The following is a 17,411-nucleotide window of genomic DNA, read 5'->3' as shown; positions in this document are numbered from 1 at the left end:
GCATAAATGCAGAATATTAAAAGATACTTTTCTCTTTCTAGTTCCATCTCCCATCATTGGTGAAGGTACCAACCCCACAGTTCTTCTGGTCTCTGTGGCTGGCAGTGTTGTCCTTGTGGTCATTCTCATAGCTGCCTTTGTTATCAGCAGGAGGTAAGAACTTAAGCTCCCCTTCTTTCTCTCTCTCTTTCATGAGGGAGCTTTTTGTCTCCACCAAACAAAGCTAAATTCTTTGATTAGCATCATAAACAGTGCATTTGCATCACAAGTGCTTTCCTGAGTTGCTTTGATCTTCTCAACCTCACTACCACAGCAGCATGTACTGTAATGGTAATAGTTCTAGAGTTATTTGCCCTTCAAATGCAAAACCGATTCTAGGGATGGGGTAGTGGTGGGAGGTTTTAAAATGCAAGCCAGCAGCATAAGATCTGAAGGGGGACTGTAATTTGATGTAGAATTTTAATGAATGAATCATTCTGGGCTGACTGGTTCTATATTAGATGTGCCAGACAGCAACATTTTTTTTAATGAACTAAGCCCCTGTCTCTGAGCTTGTACATGAAAGACGAATGTCTTAAGAGGAAAGTATTCCCTCTTGTTTTTCTAATTGCTTCTTCATTTGGCCATGGCAGTAGCTGTTGCTTGTGAGGAAGACACATATTAATCCCATAGTTTGTATGCCAGCCAGGTTAGATTAGGGTAACATGCTCAAAGCTTTTCCATCATGAGCCTTCCAGAACAACACCGTTTTGATTCAAGCAGCCACTGGGGTAAATAAGTATCCTCCGCCTCCTCCTCCTTTAATGAAGTGATTCGCTCAGTAGATTTTGTCTGTCCTTCCTTGAGATAGATGGATAGGACAGTAAGCATTCTCCGAAGAAGAGGCAAAAAGAGGTTAGAAAAATAGAATATTGGGGGGTGGTTTGAACCCCTAAATACTTATTCAGTATACTGGTGCTCTGAGAGGGGGATGAGACTGAGCAAGTTGCTTCTTTCTGTTTGCCAATTGAGCATATTAAAAATGGACAGAGAGAAGTTCTATTGTCTTGATAGGACAGGGGTGGGTAACCTCAGCTGATGGACCACCTGTGGTGTTGGTCTGATTTGATGCAGGTGGAGAGCCCCTGAGGGACATGAACACATGAGGAAGAAAGGGGAGAGGAAGCCCTTTGCAAAGGACCAGTTCAAACTTCTGGCAAGAAGTAGTGAAACTGGGGGTGAGGGCAAAATCAATGGAGCAATGGAAGAAGAGGGCAAGAAAGTATCAGCCCAGATTTCTGCCTGACAGAGGGTTCCATCCCTCTCATGAGGCACTGCAAGCAGTAGAGGCAGGAGAGGGTATCAGAAGGGGAGAGTGAGAAGAGAGAGAGAGGAGGGTGGGGGGAGAGAGACAGAAAGAGAAGGAAAGGGAATTGACAGAGACAGAATGAATGGATCCACCTACTTTTGTTCCAGTCTCACCGACCACCAGCATGAGTTTCTGAACAATTTTTCCCCAAGGGAATGCAACCCTCTGTGCAAAGGAAGGCTCATGCCCTTGCAATAAGGAAGCCTTTTTCACCTTTTAATGCCCATCTCCATAATCTCCTTCCCCTTCCCCTTCTGTATGATATAAATAAGATCAGGTTACTTCTGACTTATTATCTTATTGCAAATTATTTTCTCCTCTAAAAATGAAAAGATAAGAGGAGCAGTTTAATCTGAGAGGTTATAATATCTGATAAGTAGTCATTCACTATAATAGATTTCAGTGGGTGTTTGGTTCACCAGCTTCCATGCTGACAAGATGAAAAGCACATAGGAAAATATAATGCAGAGAGATAGGTTTATTAAAAAGCATTGCAACAGAAAATAGTATCACTGAGCCTGATGACTTGAATCCCCCTCTGCTTTTATTGATCACTGTATTATTTAAGACAGGATTGATACTGGGATGCATTGAATTTCTAATTACAAGCCACCACCTTGGAGAATTGTGCTGGTCAAGTTGATCTGAAATTATTCCTGCTCTGCCTCCCCGTTTTTATTTTTATTTTGTTAAAGTCACTTCCCAAGGCAGATAAAGAGTGCCTGGTGATTGGTCCTTGGTGGATCACTTTTTAGAAAATGAAATGTCAACCCTTTGCCCTCCTATCGATTCTCTTTAGTATTGGCCATAAAGCTGTCAGAGGGAAGGCTGTTGGGAGCCAGGTAGCTGACAGTCCTGCTGGAGTTAATGTGTGTGCTGCCAGCAATTCTTCCGCCTTGAGATGTCTGCTTACTTATCTCTGCCTTAGAAGGATTCAAACTGGTCAAGAGCAGATAAAAAGAGGTAGTTCATAGTAAGAATGGGTGCTTCGCATTTGCAGGAATACTCTAAAAGCAACTGGTCTGCGAGTTGAAGGATGCTGCTCTGACACATAAGACATCAATGTACACATGGGGACAGGTCTTATGAAATGAATGAAACGCTCAAAGTAAATCCCATAATTTCCTTTGCTGAAAGATGTGTGATTTCAGCCTTTCCCACATCCTGTTTAAAATTGTGCCCAGCATTCCCCACATGAGAAAGATGCAAGTTCTTGGAATTAAATCACACATTTGTGGAGCAATTTACATGAAACTAAATTTAGTAGATCCTTGTTGCTAGATTTTCTGGATACACAATGCACTTTATGCTTGTTAGTTTTGGTTGCATACCTTACATGATAATGCTTTATTGCCTGGAGAGAGAGAGAGAGGAACATTAAATTTATTTATTTTTTTAAACAGCACGGTGTGCAGGTACCCTCAGAATTAAATTCCATTTGGAATTCCTGAGAACATAAGAAGAGCTGTACTGGATTAGACTAAATGCCCATCTAATTCATAATTCAGTATTTTGATCTCACAGTCACTAACCAGATGAATATGAGAAGCTCAAAAGCATGAGTGCAGCGACTCTCCCATATGTCCTCACCAGCAGCTGGTATTGATAGGCATCCTGCTGTTGGATGTCACATATACAGAGGCAAGCTTGGATTGCTGCATCTGCCTATGAATTTATCTGATCCTTTTTAAAGCTGTCCTGCTAAGTGTATTTAGATTTGCAATTTGTCTCATACTGAAATCCTAACAAATTCAACGAAATATAATTAAATACACAGGTGATATAACTTAGGAAGCTGCTATACACTGAGTCTTCCCCAGGGTCCATTTAGTTCAGTATTGTCTACACTGAATGGAAGCAACTCTAGCATTTTCAACAACATCTTTCACAGCCATTCCAGGATATGATTGTACTCCTTGCTTGAAAGCCATGCATTCTGCTACTGAGCAATGACCCTTTCCTGAATAGCACAAAACGATGTGCTCTGTTTTACTTATCGGAGAGATCCTGAACCAGAGGCTCCCATATACAGAAGACTCAACATGTGCTCTGCTGTGAACATCATCATCATCATCAAGTGTGTGATGATTTGCTCTTGGAAGCAAATAGAGGATGACTGGAGTCAGACGAGCATTTTCAGAACAGACCAAGAATCTGTTCTGCCCAATTCACCAGTATGGTGGGCCCCACATGATTGCTGCTGGAACTAGTCATTGAGAATCAGAACCTTCATGTGGGATTGGTATGTGCAGACATACGAGTGCAGTTTGACTGATTTAGACACAGTAAACTATGTGTAGAGCCCCCATGTAGAAGCATCCAATGGTACCATGATGTGAACAGAGCCCAGCTGTGAATCTGTTACTGTTGCAACACACTGTTGAAGCACTATCAGATTGTCTGCAGTAGAAATGAACTAGCCCTGACAGGTGGGAAGAGGATGGATGTAATTCACAAAGAAGACCATAAACAAATTAAATCAGATTTTAATAGCACAGGATAGATAATGGATTGAATTACGTGGTACTCACATTACAACTAGCCATAAACCATGGATATTTGTGACCACGTGCATGTGAATGAGCATGCTGTCTTCCAAACACTAACCTGTTTCTGCTTCATAAAACAACAGTTTATGGTTCCTACCCATGGGTCATTTATCTCTCAGGAACTGTATGGTGAAGAAGCAGCATGCTAACTCAGTCCCATGTGGTTGTGACTATTCCATGGTTTAAATAACCCACAGGAGTCATAACATGGGGACCAAGCACAGCTGTTTCAAACAGTGCTTTTTCATATAGACAATCATTTCTGAACCAACTTAGCTAATTGCTTCCCAAGACTGATTTTGTTGAAATGTAAAAGGAAATATTTGGCAAAGTTGGACCTCAGGCAGATGGCCACCTTTGAAATCCGAAGTCCCATCATTAAGAGTATTGGAAAATAGTGCCACCTAGCATTTTTTTAAAAGGGTATTGTCTCAGTATAGTGGATTATTCAATGCTTGCTTGCTTGCTTGCTTGAAATGCTTAGATAATGTCTTATGAAAGCATATCTGTATCATCATAAACTAACTAGTGAATCAAAGTTTCTCAGATTAAGTGACTAGAGTTCCACTGAGGCTCCTGTAGTGACAAGTTTTGGCATGCTGCATCTTTGCATCCTTCTGCCTGAGCACATTATGCCAGAAGCTCTAAGCATTTCCCTATCTTTGTTTCTTGACTTTGGTTTGTGAATGCTGAAGTTGTGAGTTCTGATGCATTGGCTAGGAGAAAAGCATGTGTGCCTCATGCTGCTACACTACAATACCTGCTAATACCCCTTGGCTCTTGCTTTGTCAGGAGCAGAGCTTGCCTGTCAGATTGTAAGGCCCACCTTTTCTTTATTGCAAAATCCCACCTGTAGCCTTGCCTGGATCTTTGACCCCTGCTGCTTTTCACAGTGCCTGTATTCCCTTCCTGAACCCCACCTCCCATTTAATCATTGTCACCAAAATCCCTATAATTATGGAACTGAACTCTTCACAAAGGTTTCTTTCTGTCATTCAGGTGAGCTGTCTGTGAATGCCAGTTTGTGTCCAGCATTCCTCAGGCATCCTGGGAACTTCCCAGGCCCTCCTGGGGCCTAAATAATAAGCAGGAGGGAAGTATCTTTTCAAGACAATAGGTCTTAGCAGTCTTCCTCCCTGAGCAAAAGCTCCACAGGTGACAAAGGTAGAACTGAAGCCAATAGGTTGGGAAACCTTTATTAGACGCTAATAAGCTGTAATTAGGGAATGAAAAGTGTTCCTTGTGTTTCCTCTGAGCTTCTCTCTTCTCTAGAAGTTGCAGGAGGCTTTTTGTTTGTTTTGTTTGTGGTGTGCTTTTTGCATTAAAGAGAAATAAAGAGGATTTTTAAAACCACTTTATCTTTAACATAGCTCACATTATTAATTCAAGTCAGATGCAATACACAATCCTTTCGACTAATACATACTTTTAAAAATCAATGCTCTAGAGCAACCTTCTTCAACCTGATACCTCCAGATATGTGGGACTACAGCTCCCATCTCCCCTGTTGCAGTTGTGTTGGGTTACATTCCCCATTATCTGTAGGGTAAACACATCAGGAAGACTGCTCTAGGTTGAACAGCTTGTGATTTTTTGCCTTTTTCTTAAACATTTAATGCATTTCTGCATGCTTGTTATACTACCAGTTGTATAGTCTTTGGTGTGTTCATGTAGCATTTGGAATAATATATGTAGGAGTCTTAAGATCAGCTGTACAATCTTCATGGAAATCTCCACTGTTTTTGCTTAATTTCTGAAATACAGGAACAACTTTTCTTTTGATTTGCACATTTGCAGCTCCATAATATGATCTCTTGAGTTTATATACTTGCACAAAGTCAAAATTAAAAATTACTTAAATAATCTGAAGGAGAAGTGAATGCAAAACATATTTGAAAGATTTGGATTCAAATCCAAATCTTGGGTGGTTATTTCATTTGGCTAAATGCATCCTATGGTACCCATGTTAGTTCTGAACAGCAGGAAATGCCACTAGTGTGTTTGGTGGGGGCTCAACAATGAAAAGCAACAGTAGTCCTAGTATGGAGAAACTTTGAATTACAATTGCTTATAATACTCTGGCTTTGAGAATTTCTCTTGTGGGCCAGACTAAACTCTGAGATCCTGAGAACTGGGACCAGCTGAACCTTGTATCTTGAAAATGACTTGCACATGAGGTCCCTCTTTTATTAGATATTTTTCCTTAGATCTAAACTGCTGTTGTGTATTAAGAGTCTTTTTTGAAAATTAAAGTTATAAATATTATGAGCATGTCACATATTGTGACAATATGAATAGTCTTAATATTCATCTGCAAAATAATGTTATTAATATGTACATACTTAGTGTGAAAATAGCTTGATCAGGTATATATTTGCAGTTTACAATGAAATTTCAATTAGGTTTTACTTGCAAATTTGGTGATCACACAAAGAAATTCCATTACTTCTGTGCACTTGTACAGGTTTGCACAAACCTGAAATCATCTTTTTATACCTGGCCACAGATGCTTTTACATTATGAATCAAGATGCATGAGTAAAAGGCGCTCGCGCTCGCTCTCTCTCTCTCTCTCTCTCTCTCTCTCTCTCTCTCTCTCTCTCTCTAAAATGCGGTGATGATTTCCTTGATAGTAACAACTAATGCAATACAAGCGGTGTGGCAACCCATTGTGTTTCAGGTAGGTCATCAACTATAGTGGCAGAAAGAACAGGTTTTGGCAGGTATAGCAATTCAAGTCTTGGCAGGTCCAGAAATCTCTGAGTTCGTGACTAAATAAGATACTTATTTTGATTTGTAATTCTCTTTTCCTTTCCAACAGACGGAGCAAATACAGTAAAGCCAAGCAAGAAGCAGATGAAGAGAAACATTTGAATCAGGGTAAAAGGCAGTGGTGCTTGGTTTTCTGATCTGAGTTGCAAAGCATGTGTTGTTGTCTTCTTGAGTTTAAGAAAAGAGTAATGCTGTTTGGACAATGTTATTTCCAAAACTATTTCTTGTGTAACAGCTTCCTGAACCATACTTTTTAAAAACATAGCTACGAGCATATACCAAGACATGCTTAGAATTATGCTTCAAGTGGTGGCTGTAGAGTTGTTTAGGATTCAGCAAGAGTCACTAAAGCAAACTGAAGAGATTTTGGCACACACAGAAATCTGTCAGACAGAAATGAATGTTTCTCATCCAGTATGATTTAAAAAAAAAAACCCTCCTAGTTTGCCAGGCTAAGAGGCTGTGTTACTCTCAGAAATTATGTGTGAAAATACTTGCTATGTAATTACTTACAGGGTTACTATTCACACAACTTAGTGTGTGCAAGCTTCCTCCATAGTGGAATTCATCAGCTTTTCTCCATTTAAAAACATCTTTTGAGTAATCTTCAGGAGGATTTTTTTGTGGGAGAGTAATGTTGTGGAAAGAATTCTCATTTCTCCTCTTCCTTAGAGATAGAACTTGTAGGAATCACTCCTTCTGTCCATCTCCCTGTTGAGGCTGTCTCCATATGGGCAGAGAGACTCAGAAGGAAATTTAACTTGAGACGTGCTTTCTCATTATAGTTCTTAATGCAACCTACTGAGAATTCAACACAAGCTTAGTTTGGAACTCAAGAAGTCCCAACCCACTAAAAAAAAGCTTTTGTTACAGAATCTACCTATAACGTATTTCAGCTGTCAGTGCAATTTATCCCCAGTCAAAACCTGATTATTTGAATAACTGGACAGAAAAAGACATTTCCATGTACTATATTACATTCTTCAATTTTGGGGGGCATGTTTTTTTCTCTTTATTCTGCCATTCAAGCATGCTTTGTGGGATATGTGCCAATGCGTCTTCATTCTGATATTGTTTGCACATAAGTCATTTCAACACATTCTCTTTGTACTGCAGGTGTCAGAACATACGTAGATCCTTTTACATATGAGGACCCCAACCAAGCCGTGAGAGAATTTGCGAAAGAAATTGATGCTTCCTGCATAAAAATTGAAAAAGTCATAGGTGTTGGTAAGCTAAAGACATTATCTTGTTAACAAATAGTGGATTTGATTTGAAGAGGGCTTATTCAGTTTTTTAGTTTACTGGAATTGTTTTTTAAATTATGCATTTATATAACAATTTTCTGTGCCCTCTCCCATATCATGTAGCTCTTTAAGAAGACTTAAAAAATGTTTGATTAAACTAGTTTACATTATGGAAGGGGAGGCAGCCTTCAACTAATTATGCAGTTTGGTTGGAAAAAAACAAAACTTACATTGTTGAATTTTTTTGCTTATATTTTACTCTATTTTCTCAAGTAAATTAATTAATAAACCAAATAAGATAAAAAGATAAATCAAGAGAGGGCCAGAAAGTACAATTGTAACCAATGTTAAGATAAATCTTCTAAAATCTTAATAGGGTCAATTAAGACATCTCTTCCTAGAATTAAAATCATACACTGATTTGTAAGAGTCAACAGCTTTGTTCATGGTTGGCTTTTCCCCCCTTCCCTGCAGGTGAATTTGGTGAAGTTTGCAGTGGCCGTCTCAAGGTGCCAGGAAAGAGGGAGATCTGTGTTGCTATCAAGACTCTGAAAGCTGGATACACAGACAAACAAAGAAGGGACTTTTTAAGTGAAGCCAGCATTATGGGACAGTTTGACCACCCCAATATCATCCACTTGGAAGGTGTCGTTACGAAGTGTAAGTGGGTCATGAACTGTTACCCAGTGAGTGACAGTGTCTTTGACAAGGACAATTTGGTAGTCCCTGTGAAATTAAATCGGCACAGGGGTTTCTCCTTTCTTGCTGTGAAATGACAGATGGAATAGATCCACTGATAGCTAATAGGAGGAAATCAGTGCAGGACTAGTCATTAATCTTATTGTCATCTATAAATGGCTATAGTGCTATAGCCAATACTCTGTCTCCAAGCAACTTGTGCCTAATTTTACAAGGAAACATAATACTACAAGGATTTACAGGGGAAAGGGAATGTTATAGAAGAATGTCTTGGTTTGGAGGAGGCTTTCCACATTTTTTTTATTTTTGGTATGCCAGGTGGATATTTTTGAAAATAATCTTTGTAGTATTGAGATGACTTTTTTATAGGATGGGGGGAAGCAGATGGTAATCAAAGCACCTTAAGTCTTTTATAAGATTCTGAGCACAATAAACCTGCAATGTTGTATGTTTGAAGTATTTAGGCACAGATGTAGACAGAGCGGGCCTTTCAAAAGAAAATAATCCTTGTCCTTAGTATGAGACTTGTTTTGTGTGTGCTTTCTGATTTATGTCTTTGATGTATTTGCTTCTATTCTGAGCAACACCTGGTCAAATATATATTCCCTCCCTTCCCTGCTTTAAAGTCAATTAGCATTCACTGTACCAGTGAACTCCAGTCTCAGGAAGAGTGGGGTGAAACCCCACAGTTATGGTTTTCAGACCAGAACTGAAATGCACCTGTGAAGTTTGTATGGGTCTGCCTCAGTAAAGACCAAGTAAAAGTATGCTGCAGAGACCCTGACTATTTAAGATGGCCCTGCTCCAGCCCGATCATTGCTCGTACTAGTAAAATACAGCCAGTATTGTTAAAAAGAAATACCTCTTTGGATTTCAGCTTCATTTTTTACTTGGATTTCAGACCTTAGTGGATGATTTGGTTTGATGAGTCAATTAAGTTTGTCATTACAGAGTTTTAAATGTAATCAGGAAAGTTACCAGTTCTGGAACAGAATGTTTATCTGTGGAAGGCTTTTAATATCCTCAGTTGAGCAGCTCAGCCCTCCAGCCTGCATATGCACACATGTACTGTATGCATCCCAGGTGCACCTCTGCATTAGGAGGGTATTTAGCCTTATTGGTGCACCTCTTGATTCTTCCAGCATTAACAAAGTAGAGTATTCAAAAGAGAGAGCAGAATATCTTATCTCTTCCAGCTTCTGTTCTCCTTAGGATTATAAATTAAACACAAAAGTCTCCAAATGCTCTGAATGCTGGCTGTATTAAAGTAATATAGATAGGTTTGCATTGCCTGTCATTGTCTCAGGTGCATACAGCTCCACTCTTTTCTGCAGTACACTAGAACATGCCTACAAGAACTTTTCTATAATGAAATTCGGTCCCTGTGCTAGTGAAAGACGCTTCTAGTGTAATACCAACAGTATAGGCTGAGGCAACAGGTTTTTACTATTGGTACTGTGCTAGAATTCACTTATACTAGTGCTCAATCAATGGTGTAAACAGAGGGGAAGCACTGAACCCCCTTGCCCTGGAGTTCTTTCATAACTATACAACTTATTTGAACATTTAGTAGCTGTCCCAATCTGTAATGCTGCTACTTTCTATAGTGGAGCCAGCTGGAGCCGGGGGTCAGACTAGATGACCTGGGAGGACTCTTCTGACTTGCTCTGTTTCTAGATATATGATAGGCAAGCATATGTTTCTTTTCACATCCATGCTGCTTTCACATACAAAGTAGAATGCATGTTTAGGGAGTTTAAGGTTTGTTCTCCATAATCATAATCTCTCTGGATGAAAAGATAGTTATTTATTTATTGATAGCTTTTATAACAATGTATAAATGTTATAAATAAATAAAGCTGAGGTTGCAGGTCAGTCTGCATCAGATTCTGCAGTCAGAAGACTAGACAATACTGAGATGACTGGACCGATTATATGACTCAATATGAAGAATATAAACATTAACACTCTTTAATAAGTGTAGACAGATTTGAAAAGTATATGGGTGCTAATTTTCTCTGAAATTCTGCATTTACCTATAGCAATTAGTTTTTTAAACCATCTACTACATCAAATCCAAATGTGCTTAAAAGCATACAGTGACACACTGATTACATTTCAAGTTACAAGTTTCAGCAGTTTAAGAAAGCTCTTGAATTTCTTTGTACAAGACTGCTATTGTCTTTCGCATACAAGATTCTCCCAAATTTCACATAACTTTAATTTAAAAGGTAAAAAGTCTGAATTCTTTTACAGGAATGCTCCTTTCCAAAAGATATTTTTTGTTTAGGACAATACAGTGTCTTTGCTACTGACAGTGATTTTCATACTACCTTAGTAAAACAGAGAATTAACAAGGGAATCTTTGTATTGCAATCCCACTGAGGCTTTTAACCCCCAAGCTGTTACAGCTGTAACAGTTATAAATGACTAGATAGCATTTGCATAATGTACTTGTCACTGCATTAAAATGATTTAAAATTCCCAACAGAAGGTAGGAGGCCAATTCAAGGGAGTCCTGTTGCCAGGCTCCCTGTAGTTCATGCTTTCACTACAAGCCAGCGCAGGCACCTCCAACCTATCACCATTTGGTAAACAGGGTTACTTAAGCAGGCATTCATCTCAATTTTTACTGTAGACTTACAGAATATTGATGATAAATGGGTGCATTTAAGGCTCTTGACATTAGAACACAAGGCCCTGTGCAGACTTTGGAGCTGTTTCGGGTGTAGGGTGAGACTGAAGATGGTGGGTGAGGAGCAGCATAGCATAAATGCCTTATAAATAGCAAGTTTTTAATAACTGACTTCACAATGACAAGATGTCCCTTTTTAACGCTGTGGTTGGATTTTATGGGTAGAGTGTATTAGTTGATTATATGGAAATGTATATATCCATACTGTATGGTTACTTTTACAGTGCTGAAACCTACCTCAAATCCAAACCCAGTCCATTGAAATCATACTTTCAATAGCTTGTCAAAAGTGTGATGGAATCAAAATCCATCAAATGTTGGATCCCAGTAGATCATCCAATTACACCCAGGTTCCAGCACATGGTGGCTGCAGAAATCACTGTCCAGACTAAGGCAGTGCTCTGACTCCATCCTGTGTCTGCAGACCCCCTTCTCTCACAGCAACACTAATCTGCTTAGGTATAAAAACTAATGGAGTTATGCATTAATATATTCAAATTAAGAGTGTCTCTTATTTCTTTAAGTTGACAAAGTACCTTTTGATTGCAGAAGGTTAATTAAAACCCATTTAGATCTATTTGTTCTGTCAAGTGACTGTAGTCACAGTTGCAAAGAGTAAATGACATGGAGAGATATGCAGATTGGATCTGAGTGGGTTCCATTCTCACTGATGAATACTGGGAGGGGTGAATGTTCAGACATCAAGAGGATGATTTTCTTCAGCCTTTGCCTTTAAGTATTTGAATTCTTGGCCAGAATTTCTAAGCGTATATTGATGCAGCTGTCCTAGATTTTTGCTCACACAGAGAGGGGGGTGGGGAGAAACCTTTGTTCATGTAAATAAGATAGTTAGGACTACAGATGCTTGATTTCCAATTCACACAGAGACTGGTTTGCATGCACAAATATGGAATAATATTAGGGAGTTGAATAGTCTGGCACTGGTTGAAGTAGCAAGGGAATCATGAACATATATGTTTCCAGATACATTGGCATTAGGCCAGCTATCCCTAACTAAAAATAAAACTGGAAAGGTGAAAAATTTACAGTCTATCAATGTTGCTTAGCATATTGTTTTCTAATAAAAAGGTATTTCTGAAATAGGAGCTCCTAGTAGAATAGCAATTGGAGGCAACCTGCTGAGTGAAAAATGTGCAAATGTAGAAACAATTATAGGATGTTTTCAGTATGAAAATATTTTACCAGTATCCCTTTTTTTTCTTTTGCCAAATGTTTCAGCAGATCCCACTGATGGATTTTTTTTTCTGATTTCACTTTCCCTCAGCCACACAAAAGCAAATTATCTACCTAAACAAGACTCCTTTTCTCTGACAATATTTGAAGGAAATACCCTACGATCTGATCTATTCACAGTATATTAAAACAAATGTAGAATGAGAGCAATGTGGAAAGGTTGATTAGTCTCCACAATAAATTCTTGTTCCTCATTATAAAGTCCCACCTTGAGTCTCACTTTAAGATCCATGGACTTTGTGCAGTCTTTAGGCATACTCATGCATTTAGAGACATCAAGGAAGAAAAGTTACATTGAATATCTTTACCAGATTTTTTAAGAACTATGTGATATGATCATTAGGATAACAAGTACTAATGTAAATACTAATAGATAACGTTTCATAATATTGTATTTGATGTATAATTACTATAATATCATCCAGTGCAAGCAATGTTTAGTGGGCTATTTTTATTACATATGACTTTCTCTGTAATATAGTTTATTATCTAATTTGACCATATCTCTTCCAGTCTTAAGCACATGGATAAAAGATATTTGTACATGACATGAATTCAGTAAATCCAAGGGAATTACTGTTTATGCTACACCTGAATCTCCACTTGCAGCTGACAGCCTGCATCCTCCTAGCATAACATTTGATTTCTTTCAGCAAAATGTCTATGGACATACAAACTCCAGTAGCAAACAATGCAATTATCTTTACATTACTTCAAGTGCAAATAGGCCTATTTGGGTCTATTAGCACATCACCATTTCTCCTTAGTGAGCCATTATGGATTCTTATATTCTCTGGAGGTTCTGGTATTTGCCGTAGTTAAAGACCTCATCAATGAGTCAGCTAAAGTGTTAATCTTCTTGTTGGAACAGTCCTCATCTGTATTATTTGTTTTCTAGTTTGTTCTAGCTAAGGAAGAATCCTATGTACCTTCACACTTATAATGGATCATAAAAACAACCCCTTCCCTTAACTGTCTGAATCTGTGACTTGTATTTTCTTTCTCTAATTTCTAGGCAAACCAGTCATGATTATAACTGAGTACATGGAGAATGGTTCCTTGGATGCTTTTCTTAGGGTAGGTTTCTGCAGTATCATGAATCTAGAGGCAAGCACTAAGGTATCTTTATTTATGCTTTGCAGTTTGAAGATGCACCAGAATTATGCTTTGGAGATGCTAAGTAGTGTATTTTCAACCACAGTTGCAGCAGTGGGGGACGGGCAAAAAGGCAACTTGGAGGTGACACATAAAATAGCATGCTTTAAATAATCCTTGTTTAATCAAAAGCAGGTTTGATTAAAAATGCTCATTAAAACTCTTGCATTGCTGTGAGTTAATTAAAACTGGAACATTCTAGACATCACAGGAAGCTGCTGGACTGTACTTTGTTGGTGAATTGTAGGATTAGATGGCAAGAAAAATGATGTAGGGGTACATTAAACCAAAAATATATGAGTATGGCTTTCAAACTAGGAGGGCAGCCTTCCATGGAGAAATGACTTACATAGAAGGGGGATAGTACAAAGTCCCAGGGTTAGACAGGGTCTTGAAGCAGGTAGTGCCTTCCCTCCCTACCATCTACTAATTGTCAATGGACCCTGTAAGGTCCACAATGGATTCTTTCCTGATTCATTCCTCTTCTGATGCAAGCTTGGACATTAGCCTGTTCTATAAATCTTTGTATGCAGAATTAGCAGGTATGCCAGCCATCCTCAACTTGGTGACTTCCAGGTGTTTTGGGCAGCTCCTGACTATTGAACATGCTAGCTGGGGCTCATGGGAACTGATGTCTAAAATATCTGAGGAGCACCTTTTGGGGAAGTCTGATATTCACAGGCAACTGCCCAGAAGGATCTATGCACATGTTTCCATTAATCCATAGAACAGATTACTGATGCTATTTTTATATTCAGAGAATATAAAAACAGGACATCAGAGCATGCTTATGTTGCCTAGCAGCTAGTATTCAGAACTGTGCTCTTTCTGATACTGGAAATTTTGTTCTCTCTCTCTCTCTCTCTCTCTCTCTCCCTCTCTCTCTCTCTCAGCGGTGGCACGCCATCTATGGAATGTGCTCCCCAGAGAGGTCCGCCTGGTGCCATCGTTATTTGTTTTTCAGTGCCAGGCTAAGACCTTTTTATTTAAAGCTCATTTTAATTGCTAAATTATTGAATTAATTAGGATTTTAAAATTTTTAGCCGAGAATGCGCTGGGGCGTTTTAAATGTTTTTTTTTCTTTTAAATTGTTATATTATTATTATTTATGTATGTTTTTATGTATTCTTTGTGAGCCACCCTGAGGCTTTGTTGCGATGGGGGCGGCATAGAAATGTTTTAAATAAATAAATAAATAAATAAATAAATAAATAAATATCATTTACCTGACTAGTACTCGTTGATAAGTTTGGTAAACACTGATACAAAAATAAAGAAGGGTATGTTCATTGGCACTTTCTACAACATTTTTATTTTATTTTTTTCAGAAGAATGATGGCAGATTTACCATCATCCAGTTGGTAGGAATGCTTCGAGGCATTGGCTCTGGGATGAAGTATTTATCTGACATGAGCTATGTGCATCGAGATCTCGCAGCTCGAAACATATTAGTCAACAGCAACTTGGTCTGCAAAGTTTCAGATTTTGGCATGTCCCGTGTACTGGAAGATGACCCTGAAGCAGCCTATACTACTAGGGTAAGACAAAAACATGTGGGAAGGGCATCCTGTTCAGTCCTTAGCAATGCCTATGATGCTAGCAAAAGGACCTCTGATTGAAACCCTCGGGAGGTGCGGTCAGTTATTGATACCATGCTAAGCAAGTTGGACCAATGGTTGACACTGGGTGGAGATTATCAAACCTATTCTAGATGGGTTGTATTCCCCTTGGATCAGCAGTTTCATAGCTTGTTTGCCTGGAGACATTTTTGTCACTTGAGGTGCAGGCAGCCTCAGTAGCCTGGAGTGTCTTCTATAGAGAACTTTGGATACTGGATAGTATAGGAGAGGGAGATGTTCCTTTATTGAACTGAATGCATATTTATCTTGGTGGCACTGTAACTGTTCTAGAAAGCATCCTATGGATGCAGAGCTGAGATTTCCCCAGTCTCTGCATGTTGGGACTGATAAATTACACATGATATCAACCTTCCATCATTCCTCGTTATTAAGGACAAATGTGTTACTATTTATTGAAAACAGGAGGAAGGCAGGTTATCGGATGAGTATCAGTGCAGAAGTGTGCATGTGTCACATTGGTAGTGGTGTGTTTATCCATATGACTGTATTTATGACTGGTGCCTAAAGAGGTCAAACAATAGGATTTAATAAGATACTTTTACTGACTTTGATAGATGGATTGTAGTCATCTGCATGTAAAGTCTAATGAGGCAAATGCTGCAGCTTGTAAAGCAATATTTTGATGATCACAAACACCCTTGAAGTTTATACACATCAGGATAAAAGGAGATACAAGGTTTATAATGTAGATTTGTAATTTTTGTTAGATGTTTTGCTTTTAAATGCCTGCAATTCTCCATCTGTTCTCCCAAGTGCTGAGGTTGTTAGGAAAACCCAGTTTGTGCTGTTTAATTCTTACATTTCCCCTGTAATGAACATGTCACTCATTAAAGGGAGGGGGGATCCATTTGCCTTGCAAGTATTTATTGCTGTCCAGCCTGCAATTTCCCACTAACAAGGGCAGTGAGGTTTTGAGCCAAGACAGATTTCTAGAGAGCTGTGTTCAAACAGAAGGGCAGGAGGTACACTACTGAAAAACATTTCTTTCAATTGGGTGAGTGCAAATATAGTAAAGTGTTTTCCCTTCCAAGAGAACTGCAACAATATCTATAATTTGCATCACAGTGCATTGTCTTCTTTTGGTATCACTATTCAGGACAATTTGGATGACGGCTGCCATTGAGTAACCATAAGGAATTTCAAATTATGATTGTTCCTTAGAAAAAATCCCACAGATCTGATGACAGTCCAAGTCAACCATATGGGCTGTGTGGGTAAAATGTACTTTTATTCATTGCCATAGTAAAGGAGAAAAGCTGTGCCTTGGCTACCATCCAGAAGCACCAAATACCATGTGTGCAAGAAATCTGCATGTGTGCTCATGCCTTTCTTAATATTTTCCTGCAGCAATTCCTATCAGCAAGCTGTTTTTTAACCATCACCAGCATTTTGCTTTATGTAGCACATACATTCAGCTGTGCTACAGATGTAAGAACATATTGACGTAAGAGTCCTACTGGATCAGAATAAAGGTTTATTTAGTCCATGGGTGGGCAACTTCCAGGAATCAATGGAAAATCATCATCACCTTGCATTTACATCTAGCCTTTGTCTTCTTGTGACAAACTGAAGGCAGCTTACATAATCCTCTTCCAGTGCATTTTAGCCTCACTACCTGTGAGGAAGGTTAGGCTGACCAAAAGTCTCCACCCAAGGAGCTTCATGGCTGAATGGGGACTTGAATTTATCTTTCCCAGGTCAGAAATAGCACATTCCATTTCTGTTGACCAGTCAGCAAAAAAGCAGCCATCTTAACTGCTCAGTAAAAATGGCCCCTTTGAGGAAGACATATAACATCAACATTCTCCCGCTGGAGTAGTTGCTCACAGGGGTCTGTCTGTCTGTCTGTCCGTCTGCCTTCCTTCCTTCCTTCTTTTTAAGGAGCAGGGAGGGTCATGCAATAACCTACAACTTATCTGCATACAACCAAGGAATTAAGACAGATTTCCTTAATTTGATATTCATAAAATGTGTACAATTTACAATTCCCTTCATCCCTAGCCAGAGGTTAAATGAAGACAACTTCATTGAACTTCTGATGTTACACCCAGTT

At 38.9% G+C, this 17,411-nt stretch overlaps 1 protein-coding gene across 1 annotated transcript in view; it reads left to right on the top strand.

The window, feature by feature from the left end:
* EPHA4 (EPH receptor A4) overlaps positions 1-17,411 on the top strand; it is a 178,848-nt gene that overhangs the window by 142,469 nt on the left and 18,968 nt on the right. The window contains exons 8-13 of the mRNA XM_044432888.1: positions 42-153; positions 6,718-6,776; positions 7,785-7,898; positions 8,390-8,575; positions 13,579-13,640; positions 15,047-15,256. Coding sequence (XP_044288823.1) covers positions 42-153; positions 6,718-6,776; positions 7,785-7,898; positions 8,390-8,575; positions 13,579-13,640; positions 15,047-15,256 — 743 coding nt within the window. The remainder of the gene's footprint in view (positions 1-41; positions 154-6,717; positions 6,777-7,784; positions 7,899-8,389; positions 8,576-13,578; positions 13,641-15,046; positions 15,257-17,411) is intronic.

Source organism: Varanus komodoensis, unplaced genomic scaffold, assembly GCF_004798865.1.
Source record: "Varanus komodoensis strain SLA01 unplaced genomic scaffold, ASM479886v1 scaffold25, whole genome shotgun sequence".
NCBI lineage: Eukaryota > Metazoa > Chordata > Lepidosauria > Squamata > Varanidae > Varanus > Varanus komodoensis.
This window is presented reverse-complemented; position numbering and strand designations above follow the sequence as displayed.